At 43.2% G+C, this 18,285-nt stretch overlaps 1 protein-coding gene across 1 annotated transcript in view; it reads left to right on the plus strand.

Moving 5' to 3' along the window:
• The window catches only part of NYAP2 (neuronal tyrosine-phosphorylated phosphoinositide-3-kinase adaptor 2), a 184,046-nt gene that overhangs the window by 106,602 nt on the left and 59,159 nt on the right, over window positions 1-18,285 (plus strand). Inside the window, exon 3 of the mRNA XM_065411227.1 lies at window positions 9,928-11,025. Coding sequence (XP_065267299.1) covers window positions 9,928-11,025 — 1,098 coding nt within the window. The remainder of the gene's footprint in view (window positions 1-9,927; window positions 11,026-18,285) is intronic.

Genomic DNA, 18,285 nt, shown 5'->3' on the forward strand with positions numbered 1-18,285 from the left:
ACCGCGTGGCAGGTACCAGGGAAGATCCCTGCAGAAACCAAACTAATCCCCCCGCCCCCCTTCCCGCCATGAATTATCTGGGATGATCGCTGTACCCCTCCCCCCACCGCGTGGCTGGTAACAGGGAAGATCCCTGCTAGCCAAACGCGAAAAGCTCAGGGCCAATTCCCCCCCGCGCTTGGCTAACTGCAGGGAAGGATTTCTTTTCAGCCACAGGCAAACAGCTCAATAGGAACGGCCACCTCTGTCCCCTTAATTAAATTCCCGTATTTCAACCAGGTTACCATGAGCGATATCACTCTCCTGAGGATTACACAGCAAGATAAAGAACGGATGTTGCTTGAATGCCAGCAAACACCGGGACCATACGCTGCCAGGCTTTGTCATGCAATGATACCAGATTACTTGCTACTAGCATGGCGTGGTCAAGTGTCCTACCATGGAGGACGGAATAAGGCTGCACTGCCCAGAAACCTTGTGGAAAGGCTTTTGGAGTACCTCCAGGAGAGCTTAATGGAGATGTCCCTGGAGGATTTCTGCTCCATCCCCAGACACGTTAACAGACTTTTCCAGTAGCTGTACTGGCCGCGAATGCATCCCAAGTCCTCAGGGCAAAGTAATCATTAAAAAACACTTGCTTTTAAAACAAGTTTTATATTTTAAAAGGTAAACTCACCTGAGGTCCCTTCCATTGGGTCACGGTTTGGATACTGGCTTGGGAGGGTACTTCAGTCAGGCTGAGAAAAAAGATCCTGGCTGTTGGGGAGAACGGAGTGCTGTGTGCTCTCCGCAAGCTCGTCCTCCTCCTCCTTCTCCTCCTCCTCTTTCCCATCCGCAGAATCCTCAGGTGTGGCTGATGAGATTATCCCCGCCTCAGAATCCACGGTCAGAGGTGGGGTAGTGGTGGCGGCCCCCCCTAGAATTGCATGCAGCTCGGCGTAGAAGCGGCAGGTCCGCGGCTCTGACCCGGAGCGACCGTTTGCCTCATTTGTTTTTTGATAGGCTTGTCTGAGCTCCTTGACTTCCACGCGGCACTGATCTGAGTCCCTATTGTGGCTTCTCTCCATCATGCCCTTGGAGATTTTTTCAAAAGTTTTGGCATTTCGTCTTTTCGAACGAAGTTCTGCTAGCACTGAATCCTCTCCCCATATAGCGATCAGATCCAGTACCTCCCGTTCGGTCCATGCTGGTGCTCTTTTTCGATTATTGGCCTGCATGGTTATCTGTGCTGATGTGCTATCTGTGGTCACCTGTGCTCTCCACGCTGGGCAAACAGGAAGTAAAATTCAAATGTTTGCGGGGCTTTTCCTGTCTACCTGGCCAGTGCATCCAAGTTCAGATTGCTGTCCAGAGCAGTCACAATGGTGAACTGTGGGATAGCTCCTGGAGGCCAATACCATCGAATTGCGGCCACACTAACCCTAATTCTAAATGACAATATCGATTTTGGCGCTACTCCGCTCGTCGGGGAGGAATACAGAAATCGATTTTAAGACCCCTTTATTTCAAAATAAATGGCTTTGTTGTGTGGACGGGTGCAGGGTTAATTCGATTTAACGCTGCTAAATTCGAATTAAACTCATAGTGTAGACCAGGCCCTTGATTCACATAATCAGGGTAACAACACTTTATTCCTCCTGCCCCAATAACAGAGAAACTGGGGATCCCACCCCATCCAAAGTAACCACTATCAGTTGCTGTTGTCTCATGCCAGGCGGGTGGGTGTGCCTATGCAAACAAGATCTGCCCCTGGAATTCTTTTCCACACTCGCCATAATTCACCACCAGATGTCAGGGTAGAGCTCATCCTGACTCTGCTTACATATAAATATCTTCATGGGGAGAATCCTGGGTACTAAAGGGCTTTGTAATTTACTGGAAGCTAGTATAGACAGGCATAACAAGAACCAATGGCTGAAAGCTAAAGCCAGACAAATTCAAATTGGAAATAAGGCACAGATTTTTAACACTGAGGGTGATTAGCCATTATAATAAACTGCCGCCAAGGGAAGAGGTGGAGTCTCCATCTTTTGATGTCTTCAGATCAAGACTGGATGCTTTTCTGAAAGATATATTTTAGCTAAAAACAAGTTATTGGGCTCAATCCAGTGGTAACTAGGCAAAATGTAAGGGCCTGTGATATATAGGATGTCACACTAGAAGGTCTTTAAATTCTAGCTATCTATGAAAAAATCAGAGGAACACAGGATGAGACTGTCATGGAATCACGGGGTCTGGTCCATGCCCCAGCCTGTCACCAGTCTCCTGGGAGTGACCCCTCTAGTGTGCCAGGCCCCAAGGACCCACACACTGGGCCGGCACAACCCATTAGGCGACCTAGGCGGTCGCCTAGGGCGCTAACATTTGGGGGTCGGCGACTGCAGCGGCCGGATCTTCAGCCGCCTCTGTCAGGGGCGGCATTTCGGGGGCGGGACCTTCTGCCGCCTCTGTTGGGGGCGGCACTTTGGGGGTGGGACCTTCCGCCGCCTAGGGCGACAAAAAAGCTGGCAGTGCTCCTGCCCACACAGTTCCACAGGGCAGGCCTCCAAGACTGGGCAGTCGGCACCAGCAATCCCTCTCTTAAGCCACATAGTCCATCTTGGTCAAACAGTGCCCTGATAGGCCAGCCAAGCTGTGAGGGACTCCATCTCTGGCTAACTCTCTCTGTCTCCTCCAGCTCCTGAGTCCCTCCAAAAAGCCTCCTTCTTCCACTCACCTGACACCTTGTTTTTCAGCTCAGTTCCCAAGTCCTTCCAGCTGGGGTTTCCTGCAGTTGGGTGTTGATTGTTCAGTTGTTGCGGCATCTCTTTGTCTTGCTGGAGTGAAAACGGGACACCGCATGGGGCTGGCATGAAGCTCCCCCCGCCCCCTATCCACGCAGGGCTGGCCTGAGGCCCCCCACTATCGCCTGCACGCAGGGATGACTCATGACCCCCTGCCACCCACCTGTGTGTGGCTGGCTCAGCCCGAGCCACTATCCCAAGCTCTCTCTCCCACACACAGCTGGTGTTGCCATTTGCCCCCTCCCCCTGCATGTTCCTCCATGCCCCGACCCCACTTTTTTTTTCAAAACTGGGCATTTGTCCTGTTTGCTCTTGCCAACTGATGATCAGTTGGCAAGAGCAAATGGGAAAAATGCCCGGTTTTGCCAAAAAAGTCAGGACGGCCGGGACAGAGCTTAAAAAAGGACTGTCCCGGCCAAAACGGGATGTATGGTCACCCTATGCTGGACCCTCTGTAGATCTGAGCCAACTTCAGCCAGTTCTTTAACAATCCTTTTCATTCCCCACCCAGACAACAAGGTGACACACACCTCCTGTCTCCTGAGCTATTCCAGGAGCAGCGTTAGTCCTTTTACACTCACTGGTTAGCAATGCCATGTACAGATGGAAACTGAGGCATGCTTATGACTCATAAAAATATTACAGAAAATTCCCACTTTGTCACAGTAGATGATGTGAAGATGAGCAAATGCTGGAATGTTTAGAGACGGTCCCAACAGGCTGAGGTGCTGAGCAGCCACCACTCCCATTGACTTCAGTGAGATTCGTGCGTGCTCAGCACCTGTCACAATAAGACTCCTAACAGCATGATATGAGGACCTGATCCAAAGCCCACTGAAGTCCATGAGAGTCTTTTAATTGCTGTCAGTGAGCTTTAGATCAGGTGTTTAGTGCTTAGAAGTAATATAATAGTAGCAAGGTAGTGACGGCAGGTTAGTAAGAACAAGTGACCAGTGGCATAGTAATCCATGTTGAAAAGCATTTAATTATTCCATGCGTATAGCAGACAACACTGCAGTGTGTGTGTATCACCAATGTGTCAGCCATGGTTGCTTTTCATGGGAGATTGTGTTCCCAGTAGGCACACTGAATGCTTTCCCGGCCCGATAAATGTCAAGTACTAAGGCAATGCTGCCTGTTCCGCTCACAGGGATTGCCAAATAATCTGCTTTCATTAACTATGGGACCTTGGCAGAGCTCCTCGTGTACAGCTATCCCTGTCAAATGTTGGTTATACATAAATTTGCAGACACATTGTCTGCGCCTTTCATTACAGTTGCACAGTTTTCTTAATTGCAGCATTCTTGTGTTTCGTCTAAAATTCTTTGAGCGGTAGTCTATAAATAGGTATTTCATTATTCTGCAGCCGTGGGTTTTGCCACAAAGTTCATCTCTTGCTACAGAAGTGTGCTCCAGAATCTAAGCCTTTACAAAATAATACTAGCAATAATTAATAATAATGATAAGCCTGAATCATTGTGGTGTTAATTCAGTTTGACACCTGTCTGACTTCATTGCAATTGAATGAAAGTACACTGCACCCCATATAGGTGTGTAGCTCCCTTTCTTACCCAGAGGCCTCAGCTGTTCTCTCCCCACCACCACCCCCGCACACACACACCAGTGTATTTGGCTAGTTTCTCTTGTGTCTTATAGTACCACATATTCCTGGTAAAAGTAATATATAGTAAGTTTCTAAATTAAGAAAAAAATTATAAAATATTTAAAGACCTACATATTGCTGGGGGTGGGGGAAGACATCTAAATTATGTGTTGCTATTCTACTACAACCCCCCCCCCCCCTGCTTAACTCATTTAAACTATGGTAGAGAAAAAATAAAATAACCGTGGGGGAAAAAATCACCCCATAGGTATTTATCTTCCACCTATACAGCAGGGTTGGGTCAGTTAACCTTTCTGTTGATAAGGGCATCATGTGCCAGTTGCAAAAAGACTGCATGTCACTTTAGTTTCGTGTGTGTGTGTGTGAGAGAGACAGAGAGAGAGAGAGAGAGAGAGTGAGTCTCGGAGAGAAGCAAGGCCTTCCCCACAACTCAATGGAATTCCTGTTTTTCTGTCTTAGAGCTGGTTGGAACATTAAACAAAACATTGTTTGGTCACAATTTACAGGTTTTGTCAAATAGAAAAGTTTTGTGGAAATGGTTAGATTTTGATAAACTGTCTACTGAACACAGGGAGGGTTCCATCAGAATCCTGCCTGGTTTCGAGACTCCTTCCCTGCCCACCTTCCTGGCAGCCTGCCTGGTGAGTGCTGGGGGCTTTCAGGGTCCATGGCTCTGGGGCAGCCTTTCCATCCAGACTCCTGGTCCAGCTGACGCCCCATGAAAATTCCAGGGGACATATTTCATTTCAGAAAAAACATGTTTCAGTGTTTCCAAAACAAAATATTGCAGGATTTCAAAATATTGAAAAAACTGACATTTCAGCTCTTTGTCCCAATTTAGGTCATAAAGTTCCAAAAATTCAAACATTTTCACAGAACTGAAATTTTGTTTTCTGGCCAGCTCAGTCTATTTGTCTGTAATGTGAAAACTTTTGTATGCCACATCGGATCAATTCCAAAATTGCAGGGAAAGTTCTATGCATCAATGACAGAAAGAACCCAATGATTTTGGTGAAAATTGGAAAAAATGATAGGAGGGAAATGGGGGACACACAGAGTCCCTTGCAACTAGTTAGCAGATCCAGGAGCTTTAAGCACCTTTGCAATTGTCTAAAATGGGTTGCATTAGCAACTTTTGGCATTCCATCTCAGCTCTGCCCAGCCTCCCATCTGTGGGGGACCACACAGCACCTCTGGCAGAGAGAATAGGGGACACAGGTATGGGGAGAAGGACAATATGGGGCACAAATAGCCCCAGGCATGTGGCAGAAGAGGGAATGTGGGGGTACACAAAGCTCCTGCCATGGTGAGGAAGAGGGAAATGGGGGAAAGGAGGGATGGGGAGACTGGGGACAGTGGTATGAGGGAGAAGAATATGTGTGTGAGTGGGGGGTGTAGACAGATAGTGGCATGGGGGATAATAGGAGAGGGAGGGAACACAAGTGAATTAAGTTAAAACTAACTGAGGCCACTTTACTGCTGAATGAGAGCATTAGCACATGAGTATAATGTACTCTAAATCAGTGGTTCTCAAAGCCGGTCTGCCACTTGTTCAGGGAAAGACCCTGGCGGGCCGGGCTGGTTTGTTTACCTGCCGCGTCCACAGGTTCGGCCGATCGCGGCTCCCACTGGCCGCGGTTCGCTGCTCCAGGCCAATGGGGGCTGCGGGAAGGGCAGCCAGCACATCCCTCGGCCCGCGCCACTTCCCGCAGCCCCCATTGGTCTGGAGCGGCAAACCGCGGCCAGTGGGAGCCGCGATCAGCCGAACCTGCTGACGCGGCAGGTAAATAAACTGGCCCGGCCTGCCAGGGGCTTTTCCTGAACAAGCAGCGGACTGGCTTTGCGAACCACTGCTCTAAATAATGTACTTTAAATTCACATCTTGAGTTAATTTAGCGTAACCTTCCTGAGTGTCCCTGTGTAGACATGCCTTTAGGAGTCTTAGGCCTGGTCTACACTGGGGGGTGGAGATCGATCTAAGTTATGCAACTTCAGCTACGTGAATAACGTAGCTGAAGTTGACATACTTAGACCTACTCACTGTGGTGTCTTCACTGCGGTGACTCAACCGCTGCCGCTCCCCCGTCGACTCTGTCTGCGCCTCTCGCGACGGTGGAGTACAGGAGTCGAACGGAGAGTGCTCGGGGGTCGATTTATCGCGTCTAGTCTGGACGTGATAAATCGACCCCCACTGGATCGATTGCTGCCCGCCAATCTGGTGGGTAGTGTAAACATACCCTTACAGAGTCAGGCTCCAAGTTCCTAAAGCTTTGGCTGCACCACTGTAGTGCTTCAGTGTAGACACTCACTATAGTGGCAGGAGGGCTTCTCCCATCACTGTAGTTAAATCTACCTCCCCGAGAGCTGGTAGCTAGGTCAATGGAAGAATTCTTCCATCAACCTAGTGCTGTCTACATCAGGGGTTAGGTTGGCTTCACTACATTGCTTGGGGTGTGGATTTTTCACACCCCTGAGCAACATAGCTAAGTCGACCTAACTTTTCAGTGCAGATCTGGCCTCTGGCTACTACACTATGGAGCTTATGTATCTGTCAGCCAGCCCCCTGGTGTAGATGCAGCCTACACCACCTCCCTGAATGACAGTAACTATGCCGACTGAAGCATTCCATCAGGGGTGTGGTTTTTCACACCCCGATTGATATAGGTGTGCCTGAATAAGTTTGAAATGTAGACCAAACCTAAGTCACCTCTGAAAATGTTGTCCAGTGTCTGTATTCTCCTCTATGCTAACTAGAGGTCATACATCTTGCTTCTTGTCAAGTATCAGGGGGTAGCCGTGTTAGTCTGTATCCACAAAAACAACAAGGAGCCCAAATAAATCTGTTAGTCTTTAAGGTGCCACCAGACTCCTTGTTGTTCTTGCTGCTTGTGTAGGCCAAGTGCACTGCACCCACCAGGGATTCTTTTCATTCCTCCATTCTCTCCACTCACACTCCCCATTTGCCACCCTCCCATTGCCTTCTATTCAGGGGCTCCCTACACATCTCCATGCCCTTCTTCATGCCAGGGGCTCTGTGTGCCCCCCAGCTTAGCCCCTTCTAGTGAGTAAGATAAACTGAACTAATGACACTTTTTTCTGAATGAGAGCATCCACAAGGGCTAATGCACTTTAACAATGCACTTTAAATTCACACCTTTAGTGAATTCAGCATAACTTTCTTAAGTGTCCCTGTGGAGACTTGCCCTAAGAGACTTTTGGAAATGGGAGTTAGCCTTCTAAGTATATGCCTACACTATGGGAACTATCCTGGCATAGCGATGGCCCTGTAGCTATGCTAGCATAAACCCACAGCGTAGACGCAGCCTATAGAAACAGAAAGGGATACTACCTCCCTGTATCATGGTAGCTACGTCAACGAAGCATTCTTGCATTGATCTAGCTGTGTTGACACTGGGGTTTAGGTTGGTATAGCGACATTGGTCAGCAATGTGGATTTTTCACACCCCTGACCAATGTAGCTATGTTGACCTAAATTTTAAGTGTAGACCAGGCATGACTCATGTAGGCCCTTCTGTAAATTTTACCCCTGACACATTTGAATATATTGTAATACAACTTTTACAGTTTTAAAAATCTGGTTAAGTTCCTATTTCCTCCCTCCCTCTCAGAAGAAATCCTTTTTACCCATTATATTTATGCAGATACTATTGGCATGAATGTGGTCTCAACACTCAATATAAACCCAAGAGTACTTATTCTTAAACAGAACTAGCAGTCTATTTAACCTCAACCTTTATTATCACAGCTTCTGTGTAGTTGATGGGGCACGGTCTTAGCAGTGAGCAGTAATGATATCTTATGTATCAAAGCACAAGTATGACAAAATAGCTATAATAGTATGCTAGAATCCTTCCCCCATAAACAAAACAGTTCAAACACAGGCCATAATGCTAGCCTCTCCTACCCCAGAGCTGGGATCATAAGTAGACTGTCAAAATATGGTCTTCCAGCTGGCAGAACAATGTACTATTGCTGACTTTAGTAGTGCATTTGAGGCTGAGCTTCTAGAAGGGGTCCTTTAAGTCCACAAGTGCTGCCTGGTTGGTTTAACGTTAGAAACTCACTAGATGTTTTCTGATGGGTCAGCAGAAGGTACTTGGAAAATTCTCTAAGTGTAGGGTTGGCATCACAGAGAAATACAGTACAAGTAACATTCTGGAAGATTGGCATGTTAAACTGAGCTATGATTTAGGACATTTAGAGCTGTGGGATATATCAATAAGGTATCAGGGTTTTCAACATAGGGGAGATATTTATTCTACAAGAATAGAGGTAAGGGCTAGGATCCTTGCTGATTTTTCTTGCAAGTGAGTTGGCTAAGTCCATTTAAGAGGATAAACTGACTTAACCCCAACCTTTAATGAGATATTTATATAGAGAGACCTACATGTAATTTTCATGTGTGTGTTTCTTGTTGTATCTGTAGAGGATAGTTTCCATGAAATCCTTGACCTCTCATATCAAATGAATTTCATCTTAATGTTTCAACTTGTAATTTCAAAAACAGATTTATAAATTGTTTCCAGATTTAAACTATTCAAAAGGTTCAAATCATTTGAGGTGCTGAGTCCCTTCAGCTTCCATTGAAGTCTTGGCATCTCACAACATGGAATCGAAATGATTCATTAGAATTATTTTGAAGATCAGTATTACAGTACTTGCATCGCAGTAAGTACAAATATACTTCATCAGTAGGAGTAAACATACAATTGGAATACTCTCTACAGAATGGTCTTGTAAATATAGGAGTCTTGATTCATCACCGTGTTACTCTAGTGTTATGCCTCTGTCACTCCGGTGTGATTGTCTGGGGTCTTAAAGGTTCTTTCATGTTCGTAAGAAGTTCATTCCTAGGTACAACTGTTGTCTCTCCAGGGTTTTCATAAACCATAGTGATATTCCAGCAGAGTAATATTTAAATGTGAAAAGTTCCCTGTCCAAAGTGCCTGAGAGAGGGCAGCCCTTGTGAGAGGAAGAAGTGCTCACTAAGAATATAATTGTGGCGTACCCTAGCAGAGTTGGGAAAGGGAAGGGCGTGTTTTGAATGGGTCATTATTTTCAATTGGGTTGCACTCAAGCAGGGCTCAGCAACCTTTCAGAAGTGGTGTGCCGAGTCTTCATTTATTCACTGTAATTTAAGGTTTCGCGTGCCAGTAATACATTTTAACGTTTTTAGAAGGTCTCTTTCTCTAAGTCTATAATATATAACTAAACTATTATTGTATGTAAAGTAAATAAGGTTTTTAAAATGTTTAAGAAGCTTCATTTAAAATTAAATTAAAATGCATAACCCGCAGGGTGAGTGCCACTGAAAATCGGCTCGTGTGCCACTTTCGGCACGCGTGCCATAGGTTGCCTACCCCTGCACTAGAGTAACTGGAGTATTTCTAAGTGAATCAGGCTCCAGAAATACATTCTAGATTTATAACATTGTAAGAAATTCTGTGTCCAAAGAAGTTTAAATATTTTTGATGAATTTATATTACATTCTGTTTTCAGCGTCGGCCAAACCAAGACCTCACAGTGATGAATATACCAAGAAGATCCCTCCTCCTAAGCCTAAACGAAATCCAAACACTCAGCTAAGCACATCTTTTGATGAAACGTACATCAAAAAGCACGGCCCCATGAAGACAACACTCACTAGGGATGCCTCTTTATCGCAAGTCAGCAGTCCTGCCCCAGACACAGAAGAAGAAGAGCCTGTTTATATTGAAATGGTTGGGAATATACTAAGAGACTTCAAGAAAGATGAGGATGACCAAAGTGAAGCAGTCTATGAGGAGATGAAATACCCTATATTTGATGATGTAGGCCAAGATTCAAAGTGTTCATGTGAATATGACCATCACAGTTGTTCTTCTCAGTGTGCTACTCCCACAGTGCCTGACCTAGAATTCACCAAGTCCTCAGTGCCATCTACTCCCAAGGGCTTGCTTTGTGATATCCCCCCACCATTTCCAAATCTACTTTCTCATAGACCTCCACTACTGGTGTTCCCGCCAGCACCAGTGCAGTGTTCCCCAAATTCTGATGAGTCTCCTTTAACTCCACTGGAAGTCACAAAGCTTCCTGTATTAGAAAATGTGTCTTACATCAAACAACAAGCTGGAGCTTCTCCATCTTCACTGCCACCTCATACACCGGGCCATCAAAAACTGGAGAAAGACCAGACAGTATCTCATGGAACTACTACTCCTGGGCACTCCTCCTCACCTCCTCATCCTTCTACCTTATACAGAACCCAGTCTCCGCATGGCTACCCTAAAAGTCACTCTGCCTCACCCTCTCCTGTCAGTATGGGTAGGTCTCTTACCCCCTTAAGCCTCAAAAGACCTCCACCTTATGACTCTGTACATTCAGGAAGTCTCTCAAGAAGTTCTCCATCAGTGCCTCATTCTACAGCCAGAAACACGTTGCAAGAAGGGGGAAAGATGGTAAATGCCTCGGCCAATACCTACGGGTCATCATCACAGAGTGGTTCACGTTCTAGAACACCTACCAGTCCTTTAGAGGAACTAACCAGCCTCTTTACCTCAGGACGAAGTTTACTGAGGAAGTCGTCCAGTGGCAGAAGATCTAAAGAGCCTGCAGAGAGTAAGTTTTCAATACACTGTTTAACTGTCTCATCTACGTCATTATAACTCTTGTCATATTTTATTAAATCAGAACTGTGCAAATAACCACATAACTCAGCAACATGAATTATATATGTCTATTCCTTTCCAGAGGAAAGTTGATTACTGATGAAAATTGCTTCTATATTTCATGTTTTTATTTTATATATCAAGGTTTCAGAGCTATTTGTACTGTATTATGAAGGCTCACAAAAGAGAACTGTAAGAGATTTAAGGCCCAATCCCTACAAGGTCTTAAAGGTCTCTGTTGTGATGCTGAGTTCTGTCCAGTGCCATTGAAGTGCCCTGAACTCACATGGAATTCATACCTCATGGTCTCAGGCCGATAAATACTTAAATAATGTTAGAACATGATAAATATCCTAGTTGTTTTTAACAAAAGAATCCCACACCTTTGTTTCCTGGCTAACAGTCTCACACATAGCTCCCATTACCTTTGAGAATACTCCGCATCTTGCAGCATTCTGACCTTGAAACTACACAAGGTGTAACTCTAACTGAAGTTAGCAAGAGATGAACATCCATAAGGGTAAACTTGGCACAGATATTAGTATGTCCCCAAATCCTTCAAAGTCAGTGAAACCAAAGACAGTGTTTGACCCTAAGCTTTTATAGATGAGCAAAGTCAGTGAGCTTGATATGATTTCTCAGTTTATGACTTTGATATCTTGAAGCCCGAATAGCTCAAATGCTTTTATTTGAGAATAACTGATTTTGTAGCACTCTATTGTATGTTTGTACTAATAATATATTATACCTTTTTGGCAGAGATGTAACAAAAAAAGTGCCAAATTCTGTGCTGGCTTTCATCCTGGTAAGTGATGGTAGTTAGGATGTCTTCAGGCTACCAAAGTTTTATAGAGAGATTGGGCATTTTCTGAACTGATTTATAATCTCTGTATCCCCCTGAAGTCAGCACTTGATTCTCCTGTCACTTACAGCAGTTTTACACCTCCCCTTGGGACCAATTCTCTTCTCATGTATATTAGTGTATATCAGGAGTAACTCCTTTGAAGCCTATGGAGTGAGGCAGTGAGAAGGGAATTAGGCTCAGTAGGATACACAGAGTATAAGTCAGTGCAAAAATTAGCTTGATCCACCTACGATAGTTTGTCAGCCTGCAGACATAAATGCATTGTATGAAAGCTTAGTTCCATGATTCAGTAGTTTTGCCACAAATAATTACAGTAATAAAAATACAATAACACCAGATTTGTGTGTGGGATGGAAGCAAATTTGGGTCTAGAATGAGAAGGTTCTTGTAATAAGGGACAAATGTGAAGTATGTTACAACATTTAGGAATAATTAAAGTGAAGTGGTAGAGAAACAGTGGAGGAGTAAAACTGGCAATAAACATTATTGCTTGTTAATAAGCAAACAAAAATCCAGCACCATCCAGAGAATGAATAAATTCTGAGGTTCTTTCTTTGTCAGTGTGCATAAGAGAGCTGACCTTAGAACCCTGAGAAAGTCCCACAGTGAATGTGTCAGTTCCAGATGCTGAAATTTCAGGATCTCTTTATGCTGCCATTTCACCGAGGACACCATAGGTGCTGGAACTAGGGGTGCGGGTGGGGGGGGTGGGCAGAGGTGCTGCAGCACTCCCTAGTTTGAAGTGGTTTCCATTACGTACAGGGTTTACAGTTTGGTTCGATGGCTCTCAACACTCCCACTATACAAATTGTTCCAGCACCCCTGGATGACCCCCAAAAGAAGTTCTCTATATTCCACTTGACTGAAATTGACTGTAGACTATCAAGGGGCATTTCAGATATGAATTTAAAGCAGATCTTGCCCTCAAGATCTCCACAAGAAGCAGCTTTCTTATTGGCTGCCCTAGGAGCATTTTGTTTGCCCTTCCAAGGGGAGAAAAAGTGCTTATTATTGGCCATTAGCAGTGAGAGAGAAGAGGAATTAGAGAAGCCAAATTTGGTTCCTTTAAGGACAAACCATCCATGTTATGTAGTGAAGCTAACAGCAAAAGACTCTGGAGTGCTGCTGTGTAGAGGAAGTAAACAGACTGTCAGTCTAATCCTGCTTTACTTCATCTGGTATTTACAGTATGATTTAATCTCCTGGGATTACCACAATAAACAAGAATAGGGTTTGTGTTCAAATATTATAGCAATAGAAATCACTGTAGGATGACTTGTAACCAAGTATGAGATGAGCATTATCTCTCGTGTAATTCTACAAAAAAAAAAAAAAAAAAAAAAAGAGATTCACAATAACACAATTAGAGTAAATTGTGGAGTTTGAACGTATAATATGACCAAGCTTGTCACATTTTGTGGTGTATAATAACACACAGTGGAAGACAATGTAGACTAAACTTCTCTTCAGATGTATTTAAGAAATTTTACTCCTACAAATCATGCAGAAAGCCTGAGGCTGTCACACTATTTTGAATCAGGATATAATACTCTACATTTATTTGAACAACAGAAGAGCAAATGCAATATATGGCAAACCAGCACGGGCCCTTTTTTCTTTTTGCCAGTTTAATGTAATTTAGTCTGAACAAATTTCTGGAAACCTGATGGAAGAAAGAAAAAAAGAGAAAGCTGTGTCCATCTTATGAAATAAGAGCTCAGAAACTAATGAATGTGTAGTTTGAAAAAATATATATATTTATTCTGGGCACATCTCAGGCAAGATTCTGATTGAAGCCTATGCAATTTGGCCCTCTCTGACTTGTTTGAAGTACTCATTGCTAAATGTAAGTTTTAAAAATTGCATGATATAGGATTTTGGATTCAAAGTGAGTGTAGTAGGAATGTACTGTAGCAATTATGGAGCAAAGTCGACTCAGTTACATGGTTGCCACTCCAGCTGACTTCTGTGGGAATTGTGCACACATAGCCAAAGGCAGAATCTATTCAGTGGGCTTTTTCCGTGTTTTTTTGTAGTTCAGAGTATCTCTGGAGTAACTCTCTGTACTAACTCTATAGAGAGTTAGCGCACAGAAAGATGGGGTGTAAATCTAGAATGCTGTCATGTGCTGCACATTAACTAGCTATGTGGATGCTGCTATTGTGCAAGAAAAGGACCATAATGGACCAGTAGGTCAAAGTGTACCTCAGAGCTTTTCATATCTGGTAGTAGGGGCAACACAAGCAGTTAGCGTTCAGCATGCTAGAGCAGTGTAGATTTACACACTATCTTGCTGTGCACTACTAGCTCTCAGCATTATTCTCATTAGTTACAATTTGACCATGCAGTCTTTTCACAAATAGAACTCCCATGAAAGACAATTTCAGGAAAGTTGCTGGCTCAGGGAAGAATGTGTATTTGCACCCATTTAGATCCCTTTGCCATAGGTTTACCTCAAGTTTCATTTTATATCCATAATAATAATTATTTTTCTGGGTAAGATAAGAAATAGGTACAGATGGTCAAAAATTGGAATTTCTGTCCTGTGGGAAATTCTGATATTTTGACATTTCTTTTCATCCCAAATTGGATGAACAGAAATTTCAATTAGGAAATGTCGAAACGTTTCATTTCATTTCAAGTAGGCTCAACATTAAGCTGCATCTGCCTGAAGAGCTACAGGGCTGTAGTTTAGATGCCTCAGGTTCTTTTTGCTCTATGCTCTGGACTCCCCAGCTGAACTGCATCTCCATGATCCACTGCAGCAGTTCAGCCAAAGGAGAGGCTGCTGTGCATCATGGTAGTGTTGCCTCTGCAGAGGAAATGTGCAGAGGCGATCTTGATGAATTGCTGGGTTTTATTTTAGCTTTAGAGGACGAAGGAACCTCCTTGGTAGGCATAAAAGTGCTCACAGAAAGTTGGCTGAGTGGTCCTGTAGTTGGCTGCAGTGGTCACTGCAGTGCTGATGAGCTCCTACTCTCATTAGCCTCCCAGGTCTCTTAGGGTATGTCCAAGCCCAGAGCTAGTAGAACTAGAGTTAGCAGACCCTGGGTTTGTTAACCTAGGGCTTGAGCGTCCACACTCATTTGTAACCCCAGGTGAGGAATTGTTGAACACTGGGTCCAAACCTGGGGCTCCAGCATCTACATTGCATTATGCAGGCCCAAGTTCAAACATCCATATTCTGGACTTTCTAGCGCACTTCCAAAATGTGGCCGCTCTAGCACTTTGTTCATGGTGCAGTGTGGGAAAACTTGACTGTCCACCAAAGCTGCCTGTCCAGAGGACAAAGAAAGTCAGCCCAAGGGACTGTGGGGTACTTCTGACAGACTCGCAGAGCATGCGTCCAGTGGGGCTGCAGCTACACTGCAAAACAATAGGGCTTGAATCCTGGGTCCCAGCTAGACTCAGGCTTGGACCATCCACCCCCATGGAGTCCTGGGACCCTGCATCTGAGCCCTGGGTTAGCGCAATTTGTATGGGAGGGGGGGTAGACTTGAGCCTGAGTTTGAACCCTGAGTTTACAGTGCAGTGGGTACACACCCTAAGAGTGTAGCTTAGCATTTCTCACCTCAGTGAAAGGTGTTCATCCCTTTATTACCATACACATCCACCTCCATCCCTGAAAAAACCCAAACGTCAAAAGTACCACGTGTGTGTGTGTGTGTTTGTGTTTGTGTGTGCACGTGTGTGTATCTGTGTGTGCATGTATAAAAACATTTAAAAATCATGAAAATCTTGGCAGGAATAAGAAAAATATATTTAGCAATATGATTCAAAATGGTTTCAAAATAGTGTCAAAACTAGTTTGAGAAATAGAGAAGTCTGCATAAATGGTGGATTTTACTACAGAAAATCTATAGTATGTGTATTATATAAATCTTTTCTAAAACTGTAGTACTTTAATTTTTTTTAAAAGATAAATGAAATCTTTGAATAGCTTCTTTGGCCACCTTTAAATCTAACTGCTAAAGCCTTCACATTTTATTCAGGTCTTCAGTTTAAATTACTGTAAAATCTCTGATTTGAGATTATAATTTTTATTCCTTATTTTATGAGAAATATATTTGTATATAATCTAATATTTATATATTTAAAATTAAACTGTACACACCCCTCAGGTATTTATAGCAATTTAAGATACCCTTGATTTAGTTAAAGATTTAGAAATAAGTTACGTAAGGGATAAATTTAGTTAGCTAAAGGGTAACTTTTTAAATTATGGGTGGGATTTTCAAAATTTCTAAAGAGATTTGGATGCTTAGTTTCGATTAATTTTAAGAGCAAAACATAACCCAGTGGAGTTGTCTGCTTATAGCAGGAATAGATTGGGCCATTCATTGAGATTTTTATGTTAGTAGCTACAGTGTGGCCAAAATTTTCAAACTTGGGTACCTAAAGAGAGGGTTCTAAAGCTATAATTAGGCACCTCATTAGGTGTGATGAATTTGAAAACTGCTGAGCACTCAAATATTCCACTGAAACCAACTGGAGCTCCAGTTGTTCAGCACCTTTTAAAATCATTTTAGAGTTTTTATTTATATACCTCAACAGGGAGTCTAAGTGTAGGCACCTAGGTTTGAATATTTTGGCCTGTATGTATCTGCTATTTGCTTGGACTGAATTCTGCAGTCATCCTGCATGCATAACACTCCATTCAATCCATGTATCTGGAAGGGCTGCAGAATCAGGTTGGTTTATCTTATTTTCTTATATCTACCCATATAAGAAAACTGTAGGAATTATGTTAACCTAAGGTGAAAAATACTTTATGTTCCCAAATCTCTGTGCCTGAAACGGACCTCAATTATACATCTGAAGAAGTATAATAGCAATAGAAAGTCTGCTAAAACTCCCCTTTCAGGCTAAAACTCCAAATTCAGAAGGCCTGTGAATTGGAACTTAACCATGTTTTGGGAAAGTGAGCGATCTGGACAAGTGCAGATTTGAATGGAGTACAAACCCACATTCATTAGGGCAAAATTCTCACCTTGATCCACCAGACATACAAACTCTGATATCCTGCCCTTTCTACCTATGGGGACTCTAATGACTATGGTAGGAGTTTACCACACTTAGCTCGGACTGCCATACGGATCTAACAAGAGAATTTTGCATGTAGCTTGGTCTGATTAATTTCTGTAAACTTCCTTTTCCCATATGCTCTTCTGTCCGACAGGGATCCAAATCCATAGGCTAGTTCCTTGGAAAGTGCTAGGATGAAAATTTCAGCTTTCTCTCTATCACTTTGTGAACTAATTCCTTGGCATATAGCAGATTTGAAATCTTCGTGGGTGGATGACTGCAGCTTGGAATCTGAATAAGTTCATTTTTAATGTGGTTAGCCATTTCCCACCCCCCTCCATATACGTTATTTGAAAGATTACAATGAAATTATAATCCACAATTCAGTAGACACCAAGAAGGATCAGAAAATTTGAATAATTATCTAAATTTTCAGATGCTTAACTAAACCTTCTGAAAATAGTACATCACACATTTCCTCCCTGCCTGTCACAACTGTACAGTGAAATATTCCATAGGGCAGCAGCCACAGACTCTGCAAGACTTTGTGGAGAGGGTGGCATTACAACTATTGTTCATTGCATACAAGAATCTTACAATATGTGCAGAAATTCACAAACACACGAGTCTTTTTAGCAGTCACTACTATAAACTACAACAAAGTTCCCATTAACTTAAAAACATGCATATAAACAGGAAGCTCTTATAAATTTACAGTAGGAAAGAAGACCATTAATAAATGGAAATAAATAATATGCAAATAGAAATTGCTGACCCTCATTGTGGCTTTCAGTAGCATTTCACCCAGCTAAATCAAATGAGCTGAAATGAATGAGTTGGAAAAGAACAGGATAGATACAACTGTATTGTGGTTTTAACTAGAGTGTGTGCGTGTGCGTCTCACTTTGGTTCTACGTTATCATCATGGTTGGCTACATATCTACATGAGAAAACAGCATGAGAAAATCTGAAGGCTGTTCATTTCTCTAATTCAGTCTGCATTAAGGATGTGGATAAGACAGATAGTGCATATGCTCTGGCCAAACTGAGTGACTCAGTCAACATAACTGGATACAGTGGTCATGCTTAAATTCTTGCCAATTGCATTAGATAACTGAGTAACCCAGGATAACCAAATAATGTTGCTGCTTTTTGCAGCACTTCCCTCTAATTCCTGATGGTAACAATATATTATATATTATAGGGATGCTGCCAATTTTTAGGTAACCTTAGCAAGTTATCAGAACTGGCAAGGTTAATTACTAAACTTTGAGTCTGAGTACTTAATTCTCCCTACCCCACTTTCCTTAATGCTTATGT

This window comes from Emys orbicularis, chromosome 9 (genome assembly GCF_028017835.1).
Source record: "Emys orbicularis isolate rEmyOrb1 chromosome 9, rEmyOrb1.hap1, whole genome shotgun sequence".
In the NCBI taxonomy this organism is placed as follows: Eukaryota; Metazoa; Chordata; order Testudines; family Emydidae; genus Emys; species Emys orbicularis.